This window comes from Megascapheus bottae, chromosome 12, assembly GCF_031878675.1.
Source record: "Megascapheus bottae isolate mThoBot1 chromosome 12, mThoBot2.hap1, whole genome shotgun sequence".
NCBI lineage: Eukaryota > Metazoa > Chordata > Mammalia > Rodentia > Geomyidae > Megascapheus > Megascapheus bottae.
The window spans coordinates 21,791,925-21,818,212 of NC_143520.1; the positions used below are offsets into that span (position 1 = coordinate 21,791,925).

At 36.6% G+C, this 26,288-nt stretch overlaps 1 protein-coding gene across 9 annotated transcripts in view; it reads right to left on the minus strand.

Annotated features, from left to right (window-relative positions):
* Pkp4 (plakophilin 4) overlaps positions 1-26,288 on the minus strand; it is a 219,534-nt gene that overhangs the window by 24,920 nt on the left and 168,326 nt on the right. For 8 of the 9 annotated variants that reach the window (XM_090342791.1, XM_090342794.1, XM_090342786.1 and 5 more), the window contains 4 exons: positions 20,287-20,475; positions 17,216-17,432; positions 13,143-13,275; positions 11,509-11,722 (listed from right to left, as the gene is read on the minus strand). In XM_090342791.1, coding sequence (XP_090198917.1) covers positions 11,509-11,722; positions 13,143-13,275; positions 17,216-17,432; positions 20,287-20,475 — 753 coding nt within the window. The remainder of the gene's footprint in view (positions 1-11,508; positions 11,723-13,142; positions 13,276-17,215; positions 17,433-20,286; positions 20,476-26,288) is intronic. The other variant, XM_090342790.1, reaches the window with a different exon arrangement.

A 26,288-nucleotide genomic window follows, 5' to 3' on the forward strand; every position in this document is an offset into this window, starting at 1 on the left:
TATATGCTACAAACGTTTTCACAGTATGTTTTACTACCTTTTCTATATTAACTTGTGTTGTTTTGGTTTGTTTTCTTACTAATGTCAGCCTCCTGGTTACTAGGATTTCAGGTATTCACCACTGTGCTCAGCTTACCTAAATATTTTTGATATGCTGTTAGTTCACTATGAATGCAGACTCTGCAGATCTGACTGTATTTAAGTATACAAAAGTGAAAGGATAACTAGTAAAAACTTTATGTGAAATCTTAACTTAGAAGGGTGTAAGTTCACCCTAAGAATACCCTCCCTCTCTTCCCTTCTTTTCTTCTCCCTTTTCCTCCATTTAGTGCTGATACTAGGCTTTGAACTCAAGCTCTGTCTGCTTATGGTTGGCCCACTACTGCTTGAGCCATGCCTCCACATTTGTTTTTCTGCTGTCCTATTAGAGAAAGGAATCTCAGGGATTTGGCTGCCAGGCTAACTCTCAACTGGCATCTTTCCATCCAACCTTCAGAGTAGACCAAATAAAAAGAGTTGCATTTCATCATCTAACTTAGTATTGGACATAGCGTAAATGTTTTTCAATATAGACAAGAGCAAAGTTAATACTTACTGTGGCTTTATTCTGTGTTATATGTCATATGCTTTACATAGAGAATTAAGATGCATAAATGAATTAGCTTTCCCACTTAGTTATTCCATAGTTTTGAAATTCCCCATGTTGACTTCTTAAAGTGTGATGAATATTACAATTCCAAATTTAATTTTAATTTGTTTAGGCAAGTTTAAAGAGCTATTCAGTTATCATCCAAGCTTTTGTGCAGTTAGATATATGCATTACACATAGTAGGTACTCAGAAACATGTGCTGAAATATTCATTCTACATTTGTTTTTAGATTCTTTCCTTTTTAGTATTGAGTATTGTATTCAGGGCCTTGCAGATACAAGCAAGTACTCTCCCACCTGGGCCATACCACTCAGTGCTGTGCCTTTTCTGAGAAGTATTTAGGAGTGTTTTAAAGGTCTGAAAATGCAGGGAGAGGGCCAGAATAATGTTCTGCATTTTTATTAGAATGGGTTGGCCTGCTTGTTACACTGGGATCACCATCTTAGCTGCTGGGACAGCAAAATTCTACTGCCATTGCATTTTCCAGAATCAAGAGAGTCATATCAACACTCTAGAATGCTCATCCTTCAGATTAAAAAAAAAAAAAAGCAATGTCACCAGAATATAAAATGCAGAGTTGTTTAAAAATACTCAACCCTTCAGTAGACAAGCTGATTATGCGATCTTTGGTCAAATGACTTATTGATCATAAAAGCAGTCTACCACTGAAATTTAGGCTTTCATTTCTATAATGAAAAATTGTTCAAAGCTATTCTTTGCCAGGAAAAGAAAGATTCTATTTTTGCTAAGCATGTGATATTCTACAGGCTGACAGAAAGGCAGCTTTATTATCCTGCACTGTGCATTACTGCATCCCTACCAGTCTGTACTTCACACAGAATTGAAAGAACTACATCTGGTGTGGATTTAACTGTCCATTTTCCAACATCAAAGTCAGTTTCAAGACATTGATTTTTCTTCCCTAATTTCTATTTCCCCAATAAAGCTAAAAACAACTAGTTCTGATGAACAAATGCTAGATGAAAAAGACTCAAACTGAAAAGGCTTATCTATGGAATGATTAATTTGGATTTTCTTCTCAAAGTAAAAAGCACCATTCTTAAGACCACGTAATAATACTCTAGCTTACTAAAGAAGTAATAAAGCCATGTACTTTATACTTAGTCTGTCTAGGGTTTCATTTAATAGGTCAGGAAGTATCTTGCTATGGTCATAAGTAATGAATAGAAAATACACCAACTCCCAGTTGTACCAAGACTGATGAGAAAATAGAGAACAGGAGGATTAGCATACTCTATCTATAGGATAAAGCTCTAGCTCTGACATCCTAATGTAAAATTTATTTAAAAAGTACTTAGTGGCATAGTGTATCATCTCCCATTGCCCATAGAAAAAGTTAAAATTAAAGTGTAATTGGGTTTAGGAGGCTGGAGATTTTATTTAATTTAATGCAATCATTAGCTATTTGTTGTGAGGAGTAAGATTAAACATATAAGTAAATTTAGAAAATATTAGGAAATTTCATGTATATCATCATCTAAAATGTTGCTTATTTTGTACCACAGGAATAAAGAACACATAATTATGAGTAACTAAGAAGCACAATGAAATACTGCCATGAGAGCAAAGTCCATTCCTATGCTCCTAAAGAAAGAATAAAGTAATTAAAATACCATTTCACAAAAATCCTATGCTACAAAATTCTGAAAATTCTAAAAGCTTTATAGCTATTCTAATAGCCTACTGTTAATTTTATAGCCAAACTTGAAGATGATTTTACAGATTAATTAAAATAATAGGAACAATTTGGAAAGTGTGTGCTTGATTTTAGTTGGTTGTGAGGCTTGAACTCTGGGCCTGGACAACATCCCTTAGCTCTTCAGCTCAAGGCAAGCACTCTACCACTTGAGCCACAGTGCCACTTCTGGTTTCCTGTACGTTAATGAGAGACAAGATTCTCACAAACTTTCATGCCTGGGCTGGTGTTTGAGCTGTGATCCTCAGATCTCAACCTCTTGAGTAGCTAGGTGTGAACCACTGGCACCCCCGCCTGAAAGCATGTTTCCTGAACGACATTTAAAACCAACCAAACAACATTTGAAGTGTGATTTCTCTGGTAACAAACACAACTCCGGGCCTAGGTGCTGTCCCTGGGCTCTTCAGCTCAAGGCTAACACCTTACTCTGGAGCCAGAGTGCCACTTCCCATTTTCTAGAGGTTAATTAGAGAAAAGAGTCTCAAGTGCTTTAGTGCCAGGGCTGGCTTTGAACCTGGATCATCAGATCTCAGCCTACTGAGTAGCTAGGATTACAGGTGTGAGCCACCATGCCCGGCTCAGATGATTTATTTTTCTATAGCATTTAATTTATGTCTTGTTTCCTAATTATTAAAAAAAATCCTAACAAGAACCTAAAAAATGTTGGTAGATACTGCAAAAATTAAACAAAACAGATCCCAAATACTACTGTGCTTTAAATATTAGATGTGCCTGTGCTTGCATTTGCTAGCAGAAGCTAGCCTCATTCTTTAGTTCTTTATGCTATTAATGAGACAAGTGTAACTGCCCCATCATTGGAGTGTACAAAATTTAAAGGACAAGGATTGGGTTTCACAGTCTGATGGCAGATCAAATGTGCCCACAAGTCAGCCGGCACACCCATGTTCTAGCTCTCTGGCTCAGAGGTAGTCTTTTTCTGGTAATTTTGACTTGTTGGAACACATTGGTGCTATGCACGCAACTTTACAAGCATTCTTTAAAAATAGGGGGAGAAAATTATAGAGGACTCTAGGCATTCACACATGTTGAGTCCACAGCAGGATACTCTCAGGGGAGGAAGACAAAGGTGCAATGCCCTTGTGCCACTGATCATATAAAATATTAGAAGAGGAACACTACTCCACTGTTGATGGGAATACAAACATGTCCAGCCACTCTGGAATCAGTATGGAGGTTCCTCAAAAGAGCTCCCCTATGATCCAGCAATCTCACTCCTGGGCATTTACCCAAGTGTCCACAAACAAGGCCATACCAAAACTACAAGGATAACCATGCTCATTGCAACATTATTTACCATAGCTAAGATAAGTTGTTTCCATTTTTTTTCATTTTCTTTTTGTCTTCTTTGTTTATGTATTTGTCTGTGGAGGGGTATGAGATGGCCCACAATGGAAGGACAAAGGGTGAACAAATGCAGCAGTAGTACTCAGTAAAAAATGAACTATGGGTGGAGACTGATGGGAAAAGACTGGGAAAGTGAATAAAGGAGTGACATAGTCCAAAAAAGAATCATACTCATTACTTGATTTATGAAGTGGTAACTTCTCTGTACATCTTTACAATAAAAAATTATTCAACACCAACAATAAAAAAAAGTAGTACAAGTTGGGTAAAGGTGCTCAGGAATTTCCCAGAAAGCTAGATTCTACCTGAAGCACTGGAGGAGTAAACAGGGTCAGATGCAGGATGAACACTGAAGCTCAAACACTACAGATTTCTAATCTGGAAAGGTTATGGGCAGAAGATTAAAATAAAGCAATACTGTGCGATATAAAACATTAAAAAAAATCGGGGTAGAGGGCTGGAAGCCTGGCTCAAGTGGTAGAGTCCACGCTTAGCAAGGGTAAGGCCCAAGTTCAAACCCCAGAACTGCAAATTCATGAAGAAAATAATTTTTTAAGTAAGGGTAGAAATATTAATTATGCCAGGCATGGTGTCTCATTGCTGTAATCCTAGCTACTCAGGAGGCTGAGATTGGGAACCTAGTTCCAAGCCAGCCTGGGCAAAAAGTTTGTGAGAATCCTCCCTCTACCTCCCCCACCTCAACCAGTATAAAGCTAGATGCAGGGGTTCATGCCTATCATCCCAGACATGGACACACATAAATAGGGAGATCACTGTCTACGATGGAGAGGGGAAACAGCATGTGAGCATGTGCATGTGCACACATACACACAAGTGAACGATAGCAAGAAGGCTGCAAATTGCATATAAAGTACAGGGTGTGTAGAAATCTCATAAACCTATGTTCTTGATACCTAGGCATGAAGGTGAGCCTCTCATCTAAGAGCTAGTCTGTTCAGAGCAGGTGACCCCATTAGTACTTTGCAAAAGTTAATTTCCCCTTTTTCTTTGCAGTTGTTCCTGTTCTTTTCCCCTGATGTCTAAGTGGGAGTTTTACAGACATATGTGGCTTCTTGAAGAAAGCACCCTCCATATAGTACAGTTATTGTGATCCTGTTACAATCTGGTCAGCCACCTCCCTAGTCATGTCTTATTTAAGTTTACAGACTTCATAGCTTTTAGATTTATATTGCCTTTACCCAAAGCATTGTAGGTGGGGTAATCGTAACATGATGACACAAAATTGAAATGCTTCAATCTCATTTTGTACCTTTACATTATAGATGCTTGATCAGTAAAATGCATGCAAACATTCTAAAATGTGAAAAACTGCAGTCTTAAACACTTCTGACCTTAATCTGCAGGTAAAGGATGCTGACTTTGGGCAGGTCTATGCTATCCAATATAGTAGCCACCAGTCTCAAGCAATGATGTTTCCTGACTACAGTCATGAGGCTTGGGGGATTCTCCTTGGACTGTAGAGCTGGCTTTCTGGAAAGTGCAAGCCCAGGTTACTCACCTAGGTACTCTGGCATTTCTTGCCCTTGGATGGAAGGGCGCTTTGCTGGTCTGAGGGAAGGAAGCTTTCTAGGAAGGATCAGGATCTGAAAGAACTTGCCTTAAGGGATGTCCCAGATGAAAGACATAAAGAATAGACATTCAGTGTCTTCAGATGTTGTAAAACTACTGGTCTGTGTTTGTACCTATGATCTTGCAGGGACAAAGGTACATCACAGTCATTTTGAAACAATCTATCAATTTCTTAAGATTTATTTACAGAATCACATTTGCTTTTGCTTTATCCTAGGTAGTTTGCCATTTATGGATATGAGGAGAGGACTAATGACAGTTAGTTATATGGTTCTATGTTCCCTGGAAAGACATTTCTATAAAAAATAAATAGGCTTACCATGCAGAATTGCTTGTCAGGGTCATAACATGTGATTTCTCCCATTAGAGGAGTTAGTATCTTAAATCTTATTGCACAAAATGTAATCTGAGACATGTTCTGAGACAGTGGTAGCCAGGGCATAGCCCTGCCACCTTGCTGTATCAAAGTCTGATCAAGAATTAGCTTTTTTTTTTTTTTTAAATACCATCAAAGTGAGATACCAGGGCTGGGAGTTTGGCCTCGAGGTAGAGTGCTTGCCTAGCATGCACGAAGATTCAGGCTCAATCCCTTGGTATCACATACATAGAAAAAAGTCAGATGTGGTGCTTTGGCTCAAGTGGTAGAGCTCTCTCCTTGAGAAAACCCAAAGATAGTGCTCAGGCCCTGAGTCCAAGCCCAGGATTGGCAGAGAGAGGTTGGTTCTATAAGCAGTCTTGCAGGTAGAAACACACATAAAGCTCACTTATTCTTCTGTAGATGTATTAAATCTTCAACCTACTTGACTGGTATCAGAAGATGAAAACAGCTTAAAGAGGGAAGTGACTCATGGCAAGTTACAGGACATCAGGATAGCTCAGAATATGAAAAGCACTTGAGAAACCTGGTCTGGGATTTCCTGGACATTTCTGTCTTGGACTTTCTCCATGTGACCCTTTCATAGTTACCAGCTCTCTGGTCCTTTGAGAGCTTCTGTTTTGCTGGGAAATGCCACTGACCAATTGTTATGCATCTAGTTCTCTACAAGACCTCCCTGTCCCTTCTACTGCCTTATTTTCTTCAGCACTCATAAGCCTAAACTAAAAATATAACACTATATTCTACTTGTAAGGTACTGTCATATTCAGAGAATAAATCTTGAAAGACTCACAAGAGTAAAATCACATTTCAGTAAACTGAAGTTTTATGACAATACCTGATCATGGTTTGGTGTGACCATACTCGTGGTGGGTTTAAGGCTATTTTTACTGATGCAAAGAAAATTCAGATAGTTAAGCTAATAACCTTAAGCATTTCCCCATTTTTTGGTGGTCTATTTTGAAAGAAGTAACAAAATGACATTCAGAAAATAGGCAACTGAGTGTCAGATTTGCTTCTGTTCTGTATTGCTAGTGACTTGGAGATGGGCCAGAGTGTGTAAGAGACAGAGCCAAACAAGAATGACTGTCCACATGTCAGGTCTTTAATCTGAGTCACCCATTTAATTGCTCTTGAGTCGTTCGTGTGCGTGCATGCGCGCGCACACGCTCGTGTCTGTCTGTGTGTGTGTGACAGATATGGAAGAGTATGTATAATAATTTTTAAGGATCCTTTCCAATTCAAAGTTTTCTATAAATTAAGAGTCAATTTATAATAAACTACTTTGGCTCATTACCAATTAAAAATGTAAAACTTCACCATTTTATTTCTCATTATCATTTAAAATAACATCATTTGACATGTGAAATGGGAGAGGGAGAGATTTTGATTGAAAGATCAGTACTGTTGCTGTTTAAAATGGACACAATGGCAAGAATTCTTATTGGTTTTGGCTGAAAAGCAACTAGGTTACTGAAAAGAACCCACAGACCTACTTATAGCTCACATGGTCCACAAAAACAAGACAGAAGGTAGGAGATCATGTCCTGTCCTGTCTGATCCAGATGATCACTTAGAGGCATAAAGCTTTGCCTGGCTCATTTATTCTTACTAAGTGCACAACTATTATTTTCTTATTAATTTCTCACCCAACTAGAAATGTGAGGCTAATGATTAGGAAGGGAATATGCTCCATTTCATGTTTTGTACAGTGTCAGACATATATTGGTGGCATCCAAAATATCAAAATATGAGTGCAGGAATATTGTACTTAGCTAGAATGAACATTACTTGCTAAATTGTATAGAATGAATGTAGAAATTATGCGAACAAAGTCTATTATTATTAAAGAATAAAGGCGAGGCTACTTTCTGGTACTAGCATTAATAAGAAGAAATTACTATGGTAAAGATCAGGCAGCAGGCTTCAGATTCTATGCAGTAGCTTTAGTTTCTATGGTTTTAAAAGATGAAAATTTCAAGATGTTCAGTAACTAGAAATTCATATTTCCAAGTTTAGCAAAATGAATCTTGCACAAATGAATCAAACATATCTTTCAGTGACAAGACATTCTCATTTCCAATCTATAGGCTGTAGTCTAGAAGAGCTTAATTTAATAACCTGACTAATGATAGTCATAATTTGTGCAGCTTTGAAGTTTATATTTTCATGTTTAGGGGCTGAAAGTCCATTTTGGGTAATGATTTAACAAGCATCTGTGCATATATATATATATGTAATTACCATAAGTAATGCTCATAGGTTTCACCTTGGAAAATGCTCAACACAATGAAGAAAACCCAAGAATCATGTTACATGTTAGAGAACCATTTTAATGATCAATGACAACCTTGCTGTCTTGGGAAAATGCACTTAGAAAAACAGTACATTTTCTTTTTGAAAATGAAAATGTAGCCAAAAATATAGGCCGCGAGTTGTTAACTTTAAAGCAAAGGCAAGGCATTTTAAAAAGAATATCTAAAATTCTTTCATTTAAGTACAACTGAAACAAATAGAACAAGTCAAAAAAAAAAAGAGCAGATTAATTAATACCTAGGTTGAATTACTTAATATGAGACACAAAGGGATATCTAGTTTCAAGACAATGATAATTTCCTCACTACAGTTCATTGCACTGAATAAACCTGTTCAACAGTTCACCATCCTATGTTAACTAAACATTTCACCAAAGAGCTCTTAGACCACACACACAAAGAATGATCAGAGCCATGGTATGTGGAGATGTCATCGGTCAAATGCTGAAATTTGAGGTTTTATATGCTATGGGCAATGCTGGAGACACAGTCATTGGTTGTAAATATAGTTGTAAAATACTTTCTAATTTTGTCAATATATGTCCCCTTTCCCCAAAATGCTTAATGTTGGAAAACTCCTAGAAAATATTTTCAAAAGAGAAATACCATGGGTTTTTCTTATTGCTTTATAGTGGAAGATAATACAATTGGAAAATTGGTTCTTTTTTGAATAGCCCTTCAAGGCCATCACCCACATGTTAAAACATCTTATGCTCGTAATAACTAGCCATGTCCATAAATGGAACTAATGAGATAAGTTGGAAGTTAGTACCCAAGTCAGAGCATGTCCCAGGTATATCAGCATGGAAGAGGCTTTCATAAGTACAGTCTGGCTTTACTTCAAATAATGCTAATTTACTTTTAAATAAAAATAATTTTAAAAACATCACCAAACTTCCATGTAAATTGTATCAATTCCTTGGAGGTCAACTTAGCACAGGCAATGTTTCTTTCCTCAAAACTTCAGAAATAAAAATCTCAACCCTCAGAGCCTGCAACTAACACTGTTTCCACTGCATCTTAACAGGCAGCTTCAGATCAATTTTTGGATATAATGAAAAAAATGGCCATGTTAATGTCTAGGATGGAAATAACTATGTTCTTTTTTTTCTTAATTCTAAATAATTTGTCTTAATTACTATATTTGCACACGTATAAATTGCAAGCTATTTTAGCTTGAGGATAAATACTTCAAAGGCCTTTCAGAGAAGAAATACACACTATTAAGTGAACTTGTGATTTAAAATGGTGAAAGTATTAATAATGAAAATACACAAAGGCAGGAATTTCATTACCAAATTCAAGATAAGAGATAGATTATATTTCATTTTTAGTATGTAAATTCCATATCTGATTTGGCATGCAAGGAAATATTAATGTTGCATTTTAATATTTATATTACATTAAAAAATTGATTCCTTTTAAACATTAGAGGCATGATGATTTGCTACATTCCCAAGGTTACTGAATTATTTGGGACAAAATTTGTAACTGATTTCATAATTGAAGCCAGTAGGGAATGGGATTAATTTCAAAGAAATCTTGTTTAAAAATGTGAAATTAAATATCTCAGGCATGAAAAATAGCGTAGCTATGTAGGTAGCTAGCATCTAGCTTTATCAAATATTAATACTTTGCTGTATTTATTTTTGATTTCTCTAAAGAAACAGAGGTAGAATATATTCCCTCAGTTTCATTTTCTTTTCTCTTTCCCCACAGAGGTAACTACTGTTATCAATCCAATTAGATATCTTTAGTTTATGTGCATTTATCAAAAAATAATTTATAGCCTGAATCTACATGTATAAAAGCTTTATACAAACAGTACCATGCTGCAGTTATCTGTAAATATTTCTCAAGATTTATCAGCACTGTTATATATAGTTCTAAAGTGCTTATTTTACTCTTGTGTATGATTTCACTGTGTGAGGTACTGCAATTCATTTAACCATTCTCCTGACAATGAATACTTAGTATTGGCATTCTCTATTATAAATAACAAGTGGCAGTTCTGTAGTATAAATATTGCCATCATTAGCTCATACTTTTGCATAGTGGTCGCTTCACCTGAACAACATAAATACCAGAACATAGCCACTAGCCTTGCATGGTCCAATATCTCCAGACAAACAAACCATCACCCCTCACTTCTCCATATCTCTGTCCTCCTATCTGACCATTATACCTCATTTCTCCAACTGTTCTCTCATCTCTATCCTGGTCCTCTGTAAGCCAGTGCCACCAGATGAGTGATCTCTTCATGGGCCTCCCAGGCACCAGTCTTGTTCCCAACAAATGAATCCTCTACTCTGATGCCTCCGAATGTATTTAAAACCCCCAAATGGCCATGCTATGGTCCAGTGTCCTTGCTACATGTGAAGTGCATCTAAGTGCTTTGTAAAGCTAAACCAGGTCTGCAACCCTTTCCAGACTTGTTTATTTTTGTCAGTTTTATGACACAAAAATCCCCTTCTACTGGTAGGTAGAAGAGTCAAGTCCCATGTTGCTCTAAGCCTCTGCTTGGTGAGTGGAAATATCCCCTGTTGTTCAAGGAATGTTCCCACCCATCTCTATGCTCCTGATGCAACCACTACTGAGTCACAGCACTTGCTACATTGTCCTGAATTTCATGGAATCATCTGCAGTTCCCCTGCCTGAGTGCCAGTTGTGAACAGGGCTGGGTTTTATTTGCTTTTATATTCTAGTGGCCAAACAAAGTGGCTGGGAAGCAAGTAGACTCAGACACTGGATGAATGGAGGAAAAGTAGGAGAAAATGAGGGAGGGGGTGACAAGGGAAATTCAAGAAGAATTTCCTTACTTATGTAACTGTAACAAAAACATGAGAAGGGGCATCAATATGTGAGAAGTAATACACCTACTACTTGCTGAATGTAACTATAACCCCTCTATACATTACCCCAACAATAAAAAAGAATTTCCTTACTTAAGTAACTGTAACCCCTCTGTATATCAGCTTTACAATTAAAAACAGTAATAAATTTAATACTGCCTTAAAAAAAATATGACCCATCCCGGTGCCCATGGCTCACACTTGCAATTCTAGCTAGTCAGGAGGCTGAGATTTGAAGATCTTGGTTTAAAGCCAGTTCTGACACTAAAGAACTTGAGACTCTTATCTTCAATTAAGCACTAGAAAATGAGAAGTGGTGCTGTAGCTCAAGGGTAGGGCAGTAGCCTTGGGCTAAAGATCTCAGGGACAATGCCCAGGCCCAGGGTTCAAGAGCCAGTCTATTTAAATTAAGTATCTAGTCCTCCAGTAATAAGATGCTTGTTAGTTGATAATTATGTGTAAGAATTGATCTCTACAATTACCTTCTGAATCCTTAAATTATACATGGATTCTTCATAGTTACTATTTCTCTCTCATCAATGACTTAAAATCCTCCAACTCCTTCACAATGGCACAAGGGCAAAGTCTAGACGTAAAAAAAAAAAAATATTTCCTGTAGGACAATGTCTCTTTCTATACCTACCTGTAACAAGTTCCCTGACTTCGGCATCAATAGATTTTCTCAACAGTCGCAGCAAGGCAGGTATTCCACCAACATTCTTCATCGCTATTTTATTTTCATCTGTAGACTTGCCAAAAACAAGGTTTCGTAGGGCACCACAAGCATTCTTCTGAACTTCCAAAACTCTGTGGTCTAAAAGGTCAACCAGATGCTTGATTCCCCCCAGTCTATAAACCTAGAATTAAGAAATATTGGGTACCAAGTGTAAGTGACATGTGATTAATCAGCAACCAAATAAAAGTCTCTGTTATGGAGAAATACTGGGAAGTGGGTAACTCTGGAACTTCTGAAGATTACTTTTCTCTTTAAGTAGAATATGTTTTGTAAATGTTAAGGGCATACTCTAAAAGGATGCTCTTTTCTTAGATCTGTGACTTAACAGGTGATGGCAGGCTGCAGGGCACTGGTGGCTCATGCCTGTAATCCTATCTATGCAGGAGGCTCAAGATGAAGGCATCAAGATTCAAATCCAACCTAGTTTGAAAGACTATTGCCAATCAACCAGTAAAATGCCTGGCTGGAGGTATGACTCAAATGGTGGAATTCTACATGTGAGCAAAAAAGATGAGAGTATGGGGCCTTGTTCATGCCCTGGTAGTAGCACGGAAACATCAGGAGTACCGGGCCTAACGAACATTCAGGTAGTGAAGTCTTTTGCCAGCCCTCTGAACACACACTGGGAATTATATTTTTATTTCAAGAGGACAATGAGGCCACATGTATACATAACATCTGCAGGATCAGAGACCACACAGGAAGGTAGCTTTCAATAGGTTATTTGGTTTCTAGAATCCATTCCCTAGGCAACTCTTTTTATACTTTCACTCATTTTGAATTTCATTAGTATATTATTTGACCACTTTTTAACTTTATTTGCTACATCTACTTGTAGGTCTGTAGCAATATGTCCATTGCATATTAAACTGATCATAAATACTTGTACATGAGATTGTCTATGTGTGTTTGTGGGAGGTGAAATGTTAAGACTCTCTGGTGTATAAAATGCCAGTAACAAATGACTAATAACTTAATGTATTTCTAAGAACACCTTGCATCTCATGAAGTATTTTAAGCTCCCTAGTTCAGCAATGGTATAATTTTTAATCCAGTAGACTTGGCAAATATTCTTAAAATGTAGGTTGATTTGACTTTTGCTTCATGCTGGCTAATGATGTGAACACATAATTTGACAAGGCTGAAAGCATTCTAGGAAATACACTCATTCTACTTTTTTTTTTTTAGTTACCAAGCCAAAGGACATTTGAAATAAAAAATCCCTTCAAAAGGCATCTGCAAATGGAACCAGGAAACTTGAGGGGATGGGTAGGGTTGGGAAAGATGAAAGGGGAGACACATAGATCAAGATGGATTGAAACCCCTTCGTACAACTACTTAATGATAATAATAACAGAACTTAAAAAAGGCTTCTGGTAATTTCCCTCCCTTTGGTGATGCTGGAGATTGAACCCTGGGACTCTAAGTACGTGTGTCTACCACTGTACTACCTCTTTGTCCTGGGTAACTTTGTAAAAAGCAACCATGGTGCTCGGTGGAGAGCACCATTCCCCAAGCCATCCCAGGCCCTGTGTCTCTACCTCCATCTTCACTTTGTTGTCCCCAAAGCACAGGTGCTGCAGGTAGGCCGCTGCATTGGCCTGCACAGATGGGAACTGGTGCTGTAGCATATGGATGACTTCAGGCAACTCGGGATCACGCCAGGCGAACTCCCTACGGATGGAGACAGAGATTCAGTGAAGAGGGTGAGATGAGAACAACATACTGAACAGTACCTCCATCATAGGAGTAAAGGGCTCAGCTGAGACAAAAATGGGATGAGCAAAGCCTGAAAGTACATAAATGTAAATAACTGTTTTCCTCTGGTGATCATATGCTGAGGCCCAGATGCTTATGAGCTTAAAGAAACCACGATGCACAGAAACAGAGCCAGGGAACAAGGGAAATTCTTAATATGGGTAACTTTTCCTCTCCAGTGTTCCTCCTCCTGATTCTAATTTTATGCCTTTCTACCCAAGGAAGCAATCTGCATGTGTGAAGCCCGGGTAAACACGTCCATGTTAGCTGAGTGTGGGATCAAGCCTGAGAAAGGCCTAAGGGAGATGGTCAGAACTGGTGTCAGGCTACTCACCATGAAAACGCCAAGAGATATAGCATGTATAGTTGCTCTTGACTACAGAGACAATTATCAAAAGAAAATAAACATGACTATAAAAGAGAAAATATTACCATTAATCCTATCCAAAGACAAGCACTACTGACATTCCCCAGTCTCTTTATATGTATGCAAAATACTCATGTAGTGGTATAAAATACTTTTTTCAAGAAATTGGATTACCATTAAATAGTATTTGATATGTCATGAGTATCTGTTCTGTATCAGGTACTACTTTAGGACATGTGTATTATGTATGCAAACAGATGTGTACATTTATTCTTAGACTAAATTCATTGATTTGCATGTGGAGGTATGGGGTTAACTAGTAGATCACAAAGCTAGTAAATACCTGGACAGGCTGCCTGTCCCCTCAAATGCAATAGTAGTTTTTAAGATATATACAATCATAATATTTGTAGATTTTCTTATACTTTGGCTTATTCGGGAAATGTCATGTCAGATGATATGAGAATTAGAATTCTCATATCAGATGACACTAGAATATACTGTTTGGAAACCTTTTAAGATATGAATTATGATTATATCACACATAGAACAACTCTTTAGACAAAACTTTAAATAACAAATATCCAGACTTTCTCTAAGGGATGACATTGTTAGTTGAAAAATAAATACTAAACAAAGGATCTGGATAATAGGCAGTACATGAATGAAATCCTTGCTGGGTGCCAGTGGCTCATACCTGGCATCTTACTCAGGAGACTGAGATATGATGATCATAATTCAAAGCCAGCCTGGACAGAAAACCTCATGAAACTCTTGGCTACAACTAACTGCCAGGAAAAAAAAAAAAAACAAAACAGTAAAGAACTAAAAGTTCAAGCCTTAAGCACATCTGCACGTGCATACACACACACACACACACACACACACACACACACACACACGCACGCACGCACGCACGCACGCACGCACACAGCCTTGAATAGGCTTAAGAGCAGAAGAAAATCTGCTAAATTTTAGATAAATTCAAAAAGAACCCCCCCAGTATGAATACAAAGAAAAAGGTTGTTTTTTAAAAAAACGAATATAAATTGAATAATTTGTGAATTAAAAATTCTTCCTCCTCCCTTAATTTGCTTAGAAGATCATTATCAGCAAAAGTATTGTCCCACCCATACAGGTGTTAAGTAGTTGACACTGAGGTCAAGGAGAAGGGGAGGGAGATATTCTGCGAAGATTCACAGATCTGCCTTGGAATGGAAGAACCAACAAGGCCATGGACATCCTTTGTCATCATCACTTTCCAGTTTCTTTCTTTTTAAAATTCTTTTTATTTTTAAATTTTTATTGTATTTTATTGTAAAGGTGATGTCATGGGGATTACAGTTATATGTCAGGTAATGAATATATTCCTTGTCAGTTATTCTTACCCTTCCCTGAATTTCTCCCATTTTCCTTCCTCTCAACTCCCCTCCCCGACTCCTCCCCTGATACCAAGTTGTAAAGTTAATTTCCAACAAAGTTTCTTGTGAATATCCCTGTTTCATTGTCAGGTTTCTTTCTTTAGAATTTTGTTTTTTATTACTAATAAATTTGCCTGCTAAGTTAAAAACTAAACAACAACAACAACAACAACAACAAAAACTCCCAGATTTCCTTTTAGAACTAACACATCAGCAACTTTTTCAATCCTATGAAGAATTTATCAGGTTAATTATCATATAGCATTAATGGCAAAAAATTTTTAAGTGAATAAAAATATTAAGTTGTCATTTGCAAAACTGGGAAGTAGCAGTTGTCATAAGTATTAAAACCTCAAATTCATTCAAATTCCAGTTTCAGCTAGAATAAATATACCTATTACTATATTCATCTTATGCAATGCATTACCAGAAAAGTTTCATACAACCAATGCTAAACATAACAGTTTTATGCATTAGACTATGAAATTATCATAGTATGAACAGCTGAAATACATTATCATACATGAAACTCCTGTTTATGGTGAATTATATTAGAGATCAGAGCTGAAGTCTTCGGGGACACACATGAAACTCAAAACTTACATCACACCTCACTGCATTTGCAGTTAACTATCATTTTCTCTGCAGGTCAATTTAGGATATGATATAAATTACCCACAACTAAAAAGCTTTTGGAGAATTTCTGCATTTATTTGGGTGGCCTAGTCTTTTGTTCTTTGAACATCTAAAAAAAGAATGAAATAATTTAAGAATATTTCTAACAATTATATATAAAAAGTGCTATCAGACAAACTCTTTTTTAAAAAAATTCCTTAAAAATGGCAAATAACAGACCAGCAACACATAAAAATTACAGAATTTTAAGCCAATGGCTCATGCCTGTGATTCTAGCTACTCAGGAGGCTGAGATCTGAGGATCAAGGTTCAAAGCCAGCCTGGGTACAAAAGAACCAGAGACTCTTATCTCCAATTAACCTCTAGAAAACATGGGAAGTGGGGCTTGGCTCAAGGGTAGGGCGGTAGCCTTGTGCTGAAGAGCTCAGGGGCAATGCTGAGGCTCAGGCCCAGAGGCAGGGCAGTAACCTTGAGCTAAAGAGCTCAGGGACAGCGCCCAGGTTAAATTCAAGCCATATGACCCACAAAAAAAAATTAAAATTAAAAAAATTAAGTTGGTAGGGTGCTATAAACTGATAATTATAACAATTTTCCAGTGAAACAACTATCTGTGGGTGAAGAGTGAATGAAATCTTGCTAATACTTGTCTTAAAAATAACACCAAAGCTGCTTAGGACTTAGGAACAATTTCACCCTTCCAGAAATGAAATTCTCTTTTAGTTTCAAAACATATTTATCTTCTGGTTATTTTAAATAGATTCCCTTAAAGATGAGGAAAGTTAAAAAGAATCAATCAATTACTAAATCATTCATACTTACCTTAAAAAGTATTATCTATGTGGCTCAATAGAATTTTAAAAAGACAGAATAGGTTTTCTTTGCCAAATACTTTTTGCTTATGGGATATGAGACTTTCTCCAGTGCTAGTTTCTCCCAAATGGCAAGATGCTTTTCAAAGGACTTACTAAAAACTCTACATAGCAATGAGCAATATGATTTGAAATGTACCCAACTTGACCTATTCAGGCTTAGAATAATAAGATTTTCTGAAGCCACTGTCCAGGAAGTTGATCAGGAACGGTGAAGGAGGTAAAAGGCTCTTTTAAGTCATTTGCTTAATTCTTAGTAAGTGGCTACCTAAGGTAGTAGTAGCCTGGGTGAAGTACTAATCCCACAGATCTATTCCTTCTCCAAGCTATAATTAAAGGATGGAAACAATCAATCTCTCTCTTTCTCAAAAAAAAAAAAAAAAAAAAAAAAAAAAAAAAAAAAAAAAGCGAAAGGAAAAGAAATTATCTTCAATCGCCAACACAGCAGGAATTCAACTGGAAATGGGAGATAAGATATAACTGATATGATAATAGATTTTATAGCTTAAAAAAGTCAGGATGGAGGAAGCATAGTATTGTGCAAGCACCCAACTGGAACTTGCCTGGGGTCTTTCTGAATGCTGTCTATTGATGGAGATCTCGTGGTGCCATCATCAGCAGGTGCAGAGTGGGGAAGCCGGCTGTAATTGCACTCTTGGACACGGTATTGAATTGGCCTGTAGGGCTCCGCGTAGGTAGCTGTTGTGTTCAGGGCATAATTATTTCTTTGGTATGTAAGAGTACTCCGTTGGCTGGATGTCCTTTGCAAATTTCCAATACCTAATAGAGTCAACATTGTGAAAAGATTAGTATGTTCTCCACAAGATCATACTTAATTCTTTTTTGTTTTTAGAATTTAATGAAAGACCATAACTTCTGGAAATTATTATGCATATTTACTTTTAAATTTTATAAATCTTGCTTATTAATCTTAAAAAGGTACTTAACTTTTGAGTAGCCACAAGAATATATTGTTTATTAGAAAAGCAAAAATAAAACTATATATCTATTCACATGAGTACTTTAAAAAATTTTATGTATAGAGGGGTTACAGTTATACTCGTTAGATAGTAGATGCATTACTTCTCACGCATTGATACCTCTTCTCATGTTTTTGTCCCCATTTCCCTCTGCTCACCCCCTCCCAAACATCTTGTTTTCCCCTCTTCGTTTTCCTATTTCAAATAAATAAATAAATGTATATACAATATGCCAGGTAACGAAGTCAGATACAGTAACAATATGAGATTAACCAAAGGGCAACTAAAGAGAAGAGAAATAGCATAGTACATTAAGAACAATGATTATATCCTAGAGATCCTTTCATTTAGTCTCATCCAATATGGCCTTATGTATCTAGGTTTTTGCGCTATTGTAATCATGAGCTAGGAGAGTCCTAGGCGTGTACTAATTATTACAAATGAGGGAGACCATTGAGCCTATCTTCCTTTGACTCTGGCTTACTTCACTTAATATGATTTTTTCCAAGCCTTTCCATTTCCATAAGGAAACATAAGTACTTTTTAATGTTCATTAAGATTTAGTAACTTAAACTCCAAATAAGAAATGAATCAGAGAAACAGATGATAAAATAGGAAAATTTTGTAATTAATTGCATTAGGTATTTACTCAAATTGTAATTCTAAAAAATACATTTTCATTACATTTGAGTAGTTGTACGAAGAGGTTATGTCTCAAGAAATCAATTCATAAGTACAATGCATCTTCATCGAATTTATAAATAACTGAAACTATCAAACCTTTTAACTTTGTGAACTCAAGTTATTTATTTTGACATACTCAACTATATATATCCACATCCTGATAACACAGGGAAATCTACCTAAGAAAAAAATACTGAGAGATCAAGTTATTCTATTGCTATGCTCATACATTATTTCATAATGTTATACAAAAAAATCTGTTTACTGCACTTAATGTTTCTGTATTACTTATTATGGTATGTATCTTTCCAATGATTATATACATATCCTTCATGGAATTAAAAAGATTATGACTTAGCTGGGCCCGGTGGCTCACATCAATAATCCTAGCTACTCAGGAGGCTGAGATCTGAGGATTGTGGTTCAAAGCCAGCCCAGACATTACAGACCTTGAGATGCTTATCTCCAATTAATCACTAGAAAAGGGGACTGTGGCTCAAGGGGTAGGACAGTAGCCTTGGGCTGAAGAGCTCAGGGACAGTGCCCATGCCCAGAGTTCAAGCCCCATTACCCACCAGAAACAACAACAACAAAATTATCATCTGGGGCATTGTGATATATACCTGTAACACAGATGTTTGAGTTTAGAATAGCATGGCTATGGTAGTGGATTCCAGGCCAGCCTGAGTTCCATACCAAGATCTTGTCTTTAAAGACAAAAAAGGATTATAATATTAGCTACTTCTCAATCCTATCAAAGAAATTCCTGTTCACAGAACACAAGAATAAGCAAATATTTCTTTTTTTTAATTTAAGGACAAAAATAAATTTTAATGGAAGATTTTGAAAATGGCACAGTAAAGAATTCCATAAACTGTTTCCCAAGGAAAAGGAATGCAAGTAGGAAGAACTGTCTTTAAAGACCAGATGTTCCAGAAGAAATGTACTCACTGTCTGACGTGTGTAACTGTAATGCCTCTGTACATTAGCCAAACAACAACAAAAAATTAAACTTACAAGATAAAATACTAAATGTGACTTTTTATAATGATTCTCTGGAAACACAACAAAAAAGAAACTGAAAAATAAAAGGAATAAAAAGAATACATCATATATATATATATATAATATATATATATATATATATATATAGAGAGAGAGAGAGAGAGAGAGAGAGAGAGAGAGAGAGATGTATATATCAAATCCTAATAGGTACCATAGTGACTAACTAGAGGGTAAGGACTAAATGCTATAACATTCAAAATTGGGTGCTTTTTATTAGAAGGGCAATTACTCTGAAATAAACTGTTCATTTCCAATAAATAGCCAATACAGTGTTCTCATTGCTGCTTGAGTTCTGAGACTACAGGAGACAATCCTGCGTGAGTCTGGCAGCTCAGATCATCTTTAGCTGCAGCGTTGAATCCATCAGTGAGGGTGGGATGCTGGGGCATGGGTGCCTGAGCTTCCTGTTTTAATGAATACTTCACTGCATTTTGTTATTATTTAAATCCATCACACAGACTGTTTTACGTTATACATTTTTATATTCTGAGTAACTCTAATATCTAAAAACATGCAGCTGGTCTCCATACATATGTAATTAAAGGCAACTATACATGGATTTCCTTAAAATTTGGTTTAAACAACAAGAATTACAGAGAAATATTTCATTAAAAGTTTTCTTCTGTGTATCTGGTATTCCTAAACTGAAGAGAATCACATTTATAGCTTTACAAATGTATTCCTAGATTAGTAGGCAATCACTACATTCATTGGTTATACCAGAATAAAACGCATCATTTATAAATAAATCAAATGAAAATCTCTTTTTCTGCTTACTGGTTGCTGCCACAACTGCTTATCTAACCAACTAAAAGGGCAACATGATTTCCTTTCCAAGAGGGCACACAGTCTCAATGAAATCCTTTGCCTGGTGAGCCAGTGAAAGCCAGAAAGCTGCTGCCCACCTGAGCCTGTGCGGTACAGTGCTGTCTGTGACCCCTGGAGCTCCACAGTCCCGTGGTTTGGGCTGCGGTACACTGGGCTGTAGTAAGTCCGCCCCTCATAGATAGGAGTGATGTGCAAGTCTGGAGATACAGCTGAACGAAGGTCTTGTCCAAGCGGACTGTGCTGACTAGCATAGGAACTCCGTAAGCCTAGAAGCAGCAAAATAAAATCATTAACGAGTAAGGAAATCATGGTGGGCCTGAGAACATTAAAGTCTTCACAAACAGGACTACGTACATGTCCAAGATAAACACTCAAAGTTTAATAATGCACTAGTATCAAGTGTGAAAAAAATTTCATGCCAGGTGCTGGTGGCTCATGCTGTAATCCTAACTGCTCAGGAGGCTGAGATTAGAGGATCATGGTTCAAAACCAGCATGGGCAGAAAAGTCTACAAGATTCTTATCTCCAATGAACTACTTAGAAAAAGCTGGAAGTATGCTGTGGCTCAAATGGTAGAGTGCTAGCCTTGAGCACAAAGATGCCTAGGGACAATGCCTAGGCCCCGAGTTCAAGCCCTAGGACTGCCTTCCCAGCTACCCCTCCTAAAAAAAAAGAATTTCATACACTGTACAGTTCAAAAATAAAATGTTCTATTGCTGTGAAAGAAAGTTTTCTAATAAAAATATTAAATGGTTTGAAATTCATTGCCAAATTGCAAAGCCATTATATCATGGTGACCAAGTGATGATGATGATGATGATGATAATAATACTGCCTGATGATGTAGTTGCCACAATAGGTTTTGCAAATTCACTCTATGATGGCTATACATTTTTTAAAAAGCCCAACAAACAAGCAAACAACAAAAACCCAGTAGTCTGAAACTGGGTAATAGTGTTTCATGCCTGAAATCCTAGCTGAGTAGCTCAGGAGGTTCAGAACTGAATGACTGAGGTTTGAAGCCAGCCTGGGAAGAAAAGTCCCGAGACTCCCCTTCCAACTAACCAGCAAAAATCAGAGCTAAATGTGTGGTTCCAGTGGTAGAGCACTAGTCTTGAGCAAGAAAGACTAGAGAACTGGCAGCTGTGTCTGGCACTTACTCAGGAGGCTGAGCAGACAAGTCCATGGACTCTTATCTTCAATTACTCAAAAGGAAATCAGAAGTAGAACTGTGGCTCAAGAGGTAGAGTGCTTACCTTGAGCACAAAAGTCAAGTAAGATGATAAAGCCCCAATTACATGCCCTAGCAATGACACAAAAACAAATGAAAACAAAACAAAACAAAAAACCTATAGACTAAAATGTTTCTAACTATGCCCTACTTCTCAGTGTCGCATCACTGTACCAAGATGGTCAGTGCGTCTTTTTTCCTGCCCTGCTGATTGCCCTATCTCACAAAGTAAAGACCAGCACTGAGAACCAAGGGCCTACAGGGTCTCGAACCTATACATACACCTCCTGTCGCAGACCAAGCTAACCCAAAATGCTAGTTAGGAAAGGTGGATATTTAAGAACTGGAAATATCTTTACTAATTCACATATAATTTTCTGGAAAATATCAGACATTTTATGATGCATTAAAAATAGTATCTGAATAAGTACTAATATTTATTAAGAAATGTTATTTTACTATTTTTGTTATCATTGTATTTATGTTTTCTGTTAAAAAAAATCATTAAGTTGTTACTTTTACTTATATGCCAGATACTCATTAACTTTCTAGCATAAAGGAAAAGTACAAAGTTAGTAAAAACATTGACGTTGGATCATTAATACATTTCTGATTGCTAGTGACAAATGTTTATATATGTGATAAAAGGTCAATTTTTAATACATTTTGTTTTTTTAAGTGAATTACTATATTCTCTATTATGATGTCAAGAAGTTTGTGATTTGTCATTATTAGTAATTAAAGTCTTGTCATTTGGTCAGAATACCAAAATTACCTTCCAGATGTAATCAAAAGCATAAGATATCAGAAGTCAGGTAGCATGTATTTTCTTTAAAAATGTTGCAAATAACACAGTAATTGTTTTTAAGAAGACAGGATCATACCCATCCCATTAGCTCAGTTAATCAAATCACAACTAAAAGTAAATGGCCTGAATATAAATGATAATTACATGTTGCTTACTGAGGAGTGGTAAGAAAGTTAAATACTTAAAAGCTTCAAAAGTAAATGATTATTACCTACTCTGGGTAACAGTGCAATGTGGGAAGAATTTAAATAAAACAATGTAGGTTTTAATATTGGCTCCCTACTTGCTAAAATAAAGACTACAAGCTCATAAAATCTAATAAGTGGGCTATCACCTTGCCAAGCTTTCTGAGCCCAACAGGAAATGCGATTCTTTTTCATTAGAAAGCTACTTATATTGAATATATTTGTATTTGGTTATTTGAAATTGGATAGGGAATGGGGGAAAACAAGATGAGGGGTGGTGGTGGGGGAGAGGGAAATGGGGACCAAGACATGAGAAAGGGTATCAATGCATGTGAATTAATGCACCTTCTATCTGGCAAATATAGTGTAACCCTTCTATTAATTACAATAAAATATATGAAAAAAAAGAAAGCTTTAGGGCTGGAAGAAAGCACAGATCAGTGTCTTTTATTATGTATCACACACTGGACATAGCCATGCCACAAGGAGCGAAGACATGTGGCATGAGGCTCCCTGAACTCATAAAGCCTTTCACAAGCACCAGGTTAAAGAGGAAGGTTCGAATTTTAAAGCTCTAAAAATGAGTCTGTAATTTGAACTCAAAGTCCCTGTCTGTGCATGCTTTTTGGGCCTTTGGTATTTTTTAAAAGTATCTCACATACTTACACTTACATAGCGAGGTTAGGAGGTAGACATGAGTGATATGGTGCCTTGAACCATGACCCTCCCTGACTGGTTGCTCCCAAGTAACTAGGACTGAAGCACAGGATAGGGCCTACAGGTTATTGAATTATGTATCTGGTGCTAGTATTGGGATTTCAAGTCAAGGCCTGGGTGTTGTCTTTTAACTTTTGGACTAAAAGGCCGGGGCTCTACCACTTGAGCCATAGTTCTACTATCAGCTTTTTTTTTTTGTGGATAATTGGATAAAACAGCCTCATGGAGTTTCCTATATGAGTTAGCATCAAACCAGGATCCTCAGATTTCAGCCTCTCAAGCCGCTAGAATTACAGGTGTGAGACACTGGCCCTTTGCTGTTGTTGTAAAATTTTACTTTGAGGGCTTGGAAGAAAAAGTGCCTGTTAATTGTCTCATAGATCGGGCAGATGAATATACCTATCCCTCAGTAACCTTATCAATATGTCATGCCACTGTAATACCAAACAGAGACACACTCTTGACCCAGCATGTGATGTTAAAGATCAGTCACACTTGGGCAGTCAAATGAGAAGTGGATACGACTGAGCTCAGCAGAGCCCACAGCAATGTGGTGCAAGAACTGTGTACACTGCACCCACTTCCATAATGCCATATTCTTCCACTGTGGGACCTGCCTGATTCTTCTTTAGAACTTACATAATTTGAAAATTTTGTTAATCTTTACTTGGATTCTGGGGTAAAGGTAACCTTATATAGGTAAACTATGTAAGGTAGCCAGCAGAGACATCCTTGCCATAGATTTACTATGCATGATAAGCTGCAGTTGAGTAAGTAGTTTAGAACTACAGTGATAGGCAGCCATAGGATTATTAGGGGCAGGTTACAGAGGAGTAGTTTAGAATTATAGTGATATGTAGAATTTTCTTGCTATTATAATTCTAAAGAACAAAACAATGACCTAAATTATTATGTTTTATGCTCATGCTTTTCTTTAAAAACATATAGAGAGCCATAGACTAACATTCAAAAAAAATTATAGCCCCTTTAGATTAAGTATAGAAAGCCCACCATAACTAAGTATCATTAAGACTCAGATACAAGTAATTCTTTTTTATGATTGGTATTAGAAATAATGTTCCAGAGATATATCCAATTTTAATAACTTCCCTTCTTTGTCCAAAAATGGAAAACACTGATTTACCATAGTGTTATTTATTCAACTAACAATTCTTTTTACAGCCTCGAAACAGCCTATTAGGTCACCTATCATATATTTCATATCATTCAAAACTTTTACACATAAGCCACTAGAAATAATCCATAAATTTATTTTTCAAATACACTGATTCTTAAAACCTTTCCATACTAAAGTATTTTAGGTCATATATATTTGATTTTTGTGGTAAGAAATTTATATGTACATTGTGTCATAATTTAAATTATGATCATCAAATATTCAAGTCTCTGAATTTTTACAGAATATTGATTAGGAATATTAAAGTAGTAATTAATCCTTCCAAATAAAAAGATTATATTTTTTCTGATTTTATTTTAGAATAAAAGAAAAGAATTCACAGGTATGATTTACATTCTGCATAAATGGTCAGGCGGATCAAAGGAAAAAAAGATTCTTGAGAACCTAAAAAGTATAAGTGAGAAGCTAGGTATAGTATATATAATACACAGAAAAATATATATGTAGATATGCAAAGATTATACATACATGAATATTTTTTCTTTTGAATAATAAAGTCTAATTTCATCTGCATGCCAAAAAACAAGAACTTAAAGATTATCCCTGTTAGGGATAGACATGGAGACAGGTGTGTATTGCTGCCTTCCTATCCTGGGTCTCTGTCTCACAGATTTAGAAGCTGGGGTTTCAGACTAAAGTGGAAAAGGATGTCTTTAGGTTTATTTATCTTTCAAGGTTTGCTTGGGAAGCAGAATTTCATAAATGATTTCTACATGACTTCGTTGCAAACTTTTAAAGGCCTAACAGAAAATATTTGTGACTAACACATTTGATGGTGCAATTTTAAAAAAGGCAGTTTCACTGCCAGGATTATCTCTGAATTCAAATTCAATACAAAATTTTCACAAAAAAATTTACATCACAAAAAATCTAAAAATAACTCCACACTGCCTAGATACCGAAGAAAAAGACATTGGAATTTTACCACATAAAATATGTAATTCAAAAGCAATTATAAATAACTTCAAAGACAAAATATTAAAAAGTCTTCAGACGTATTGTAAAAAGAAAATTTGGCAATATAGCTGTACACAGGGCTCTAGAAAAAGGTAAAATAAAACAGCCGATAAATATATGGGATCTTTAGCCTTAATTATAACACAATAAAAAACATTTAAAACAATGAGACATAAGATTCTTACCTACCAGACTGATAAGGTTGAAAAGACTTGGATGGCACATTATTAGATGTATGGAGAGAGGTATACTCTAATTATAGCCCACACAAACTTCACAGAGGGCAGTATGACAAATTTTCTAACTTAAAAATATGCACATACCATAACTAATGTAGTACTCATCAGGTTAAATATGCAGGAGGAAGAATATATATTATAATTTCTATCAGCTAAAAATGACAAACATCTTACATGGCCATTGACAGGAGGACAATTAAAAAATATCACAGCAGCCCCGGTGACACGGGCTCACGCCTGTAATCCTACCTATTCTGAGATCTGAAGATCATTGTTCAAAGCCAGCCTGGGCAAGAAAGTCTGAGAGACTTTCATCTCTAATAAACCACCAGAAAACCAGAAGTGGAATTGTGGCTTAAGTGGTAGAGCGCTAGCCTTCAGCTGAAGAGTTCAGAGATAGTGTCCCCCCAAACAGCACAAGTAGAAAAGGAGTTCTCTGTATTTATTTTAGAAAGCACAAGTGGCAGGGATCTAGTAGCTCACGTTGCCTATCCTAGCCACTTAGAAGAGGCAGGAAATCATGAAACTCTCATCTCCTATTAACCACCAAAAAAAAGGCCAGAAGTGTATCTGTGGTTCAGGTGGAAGAATACTAAATAAGCACAAAAGGACAGCATCCAGGCCTTGGTTCAAGCCCAGGACTGACTAAAGAGTGAGAATGAGAGAGAGACAGTGAGAGTGAGACAGAAGAGAAAGAGAGAGAAATGGAGAGAGAGAAAGGGAAGGAAAGAGAAGGAGGGGGGG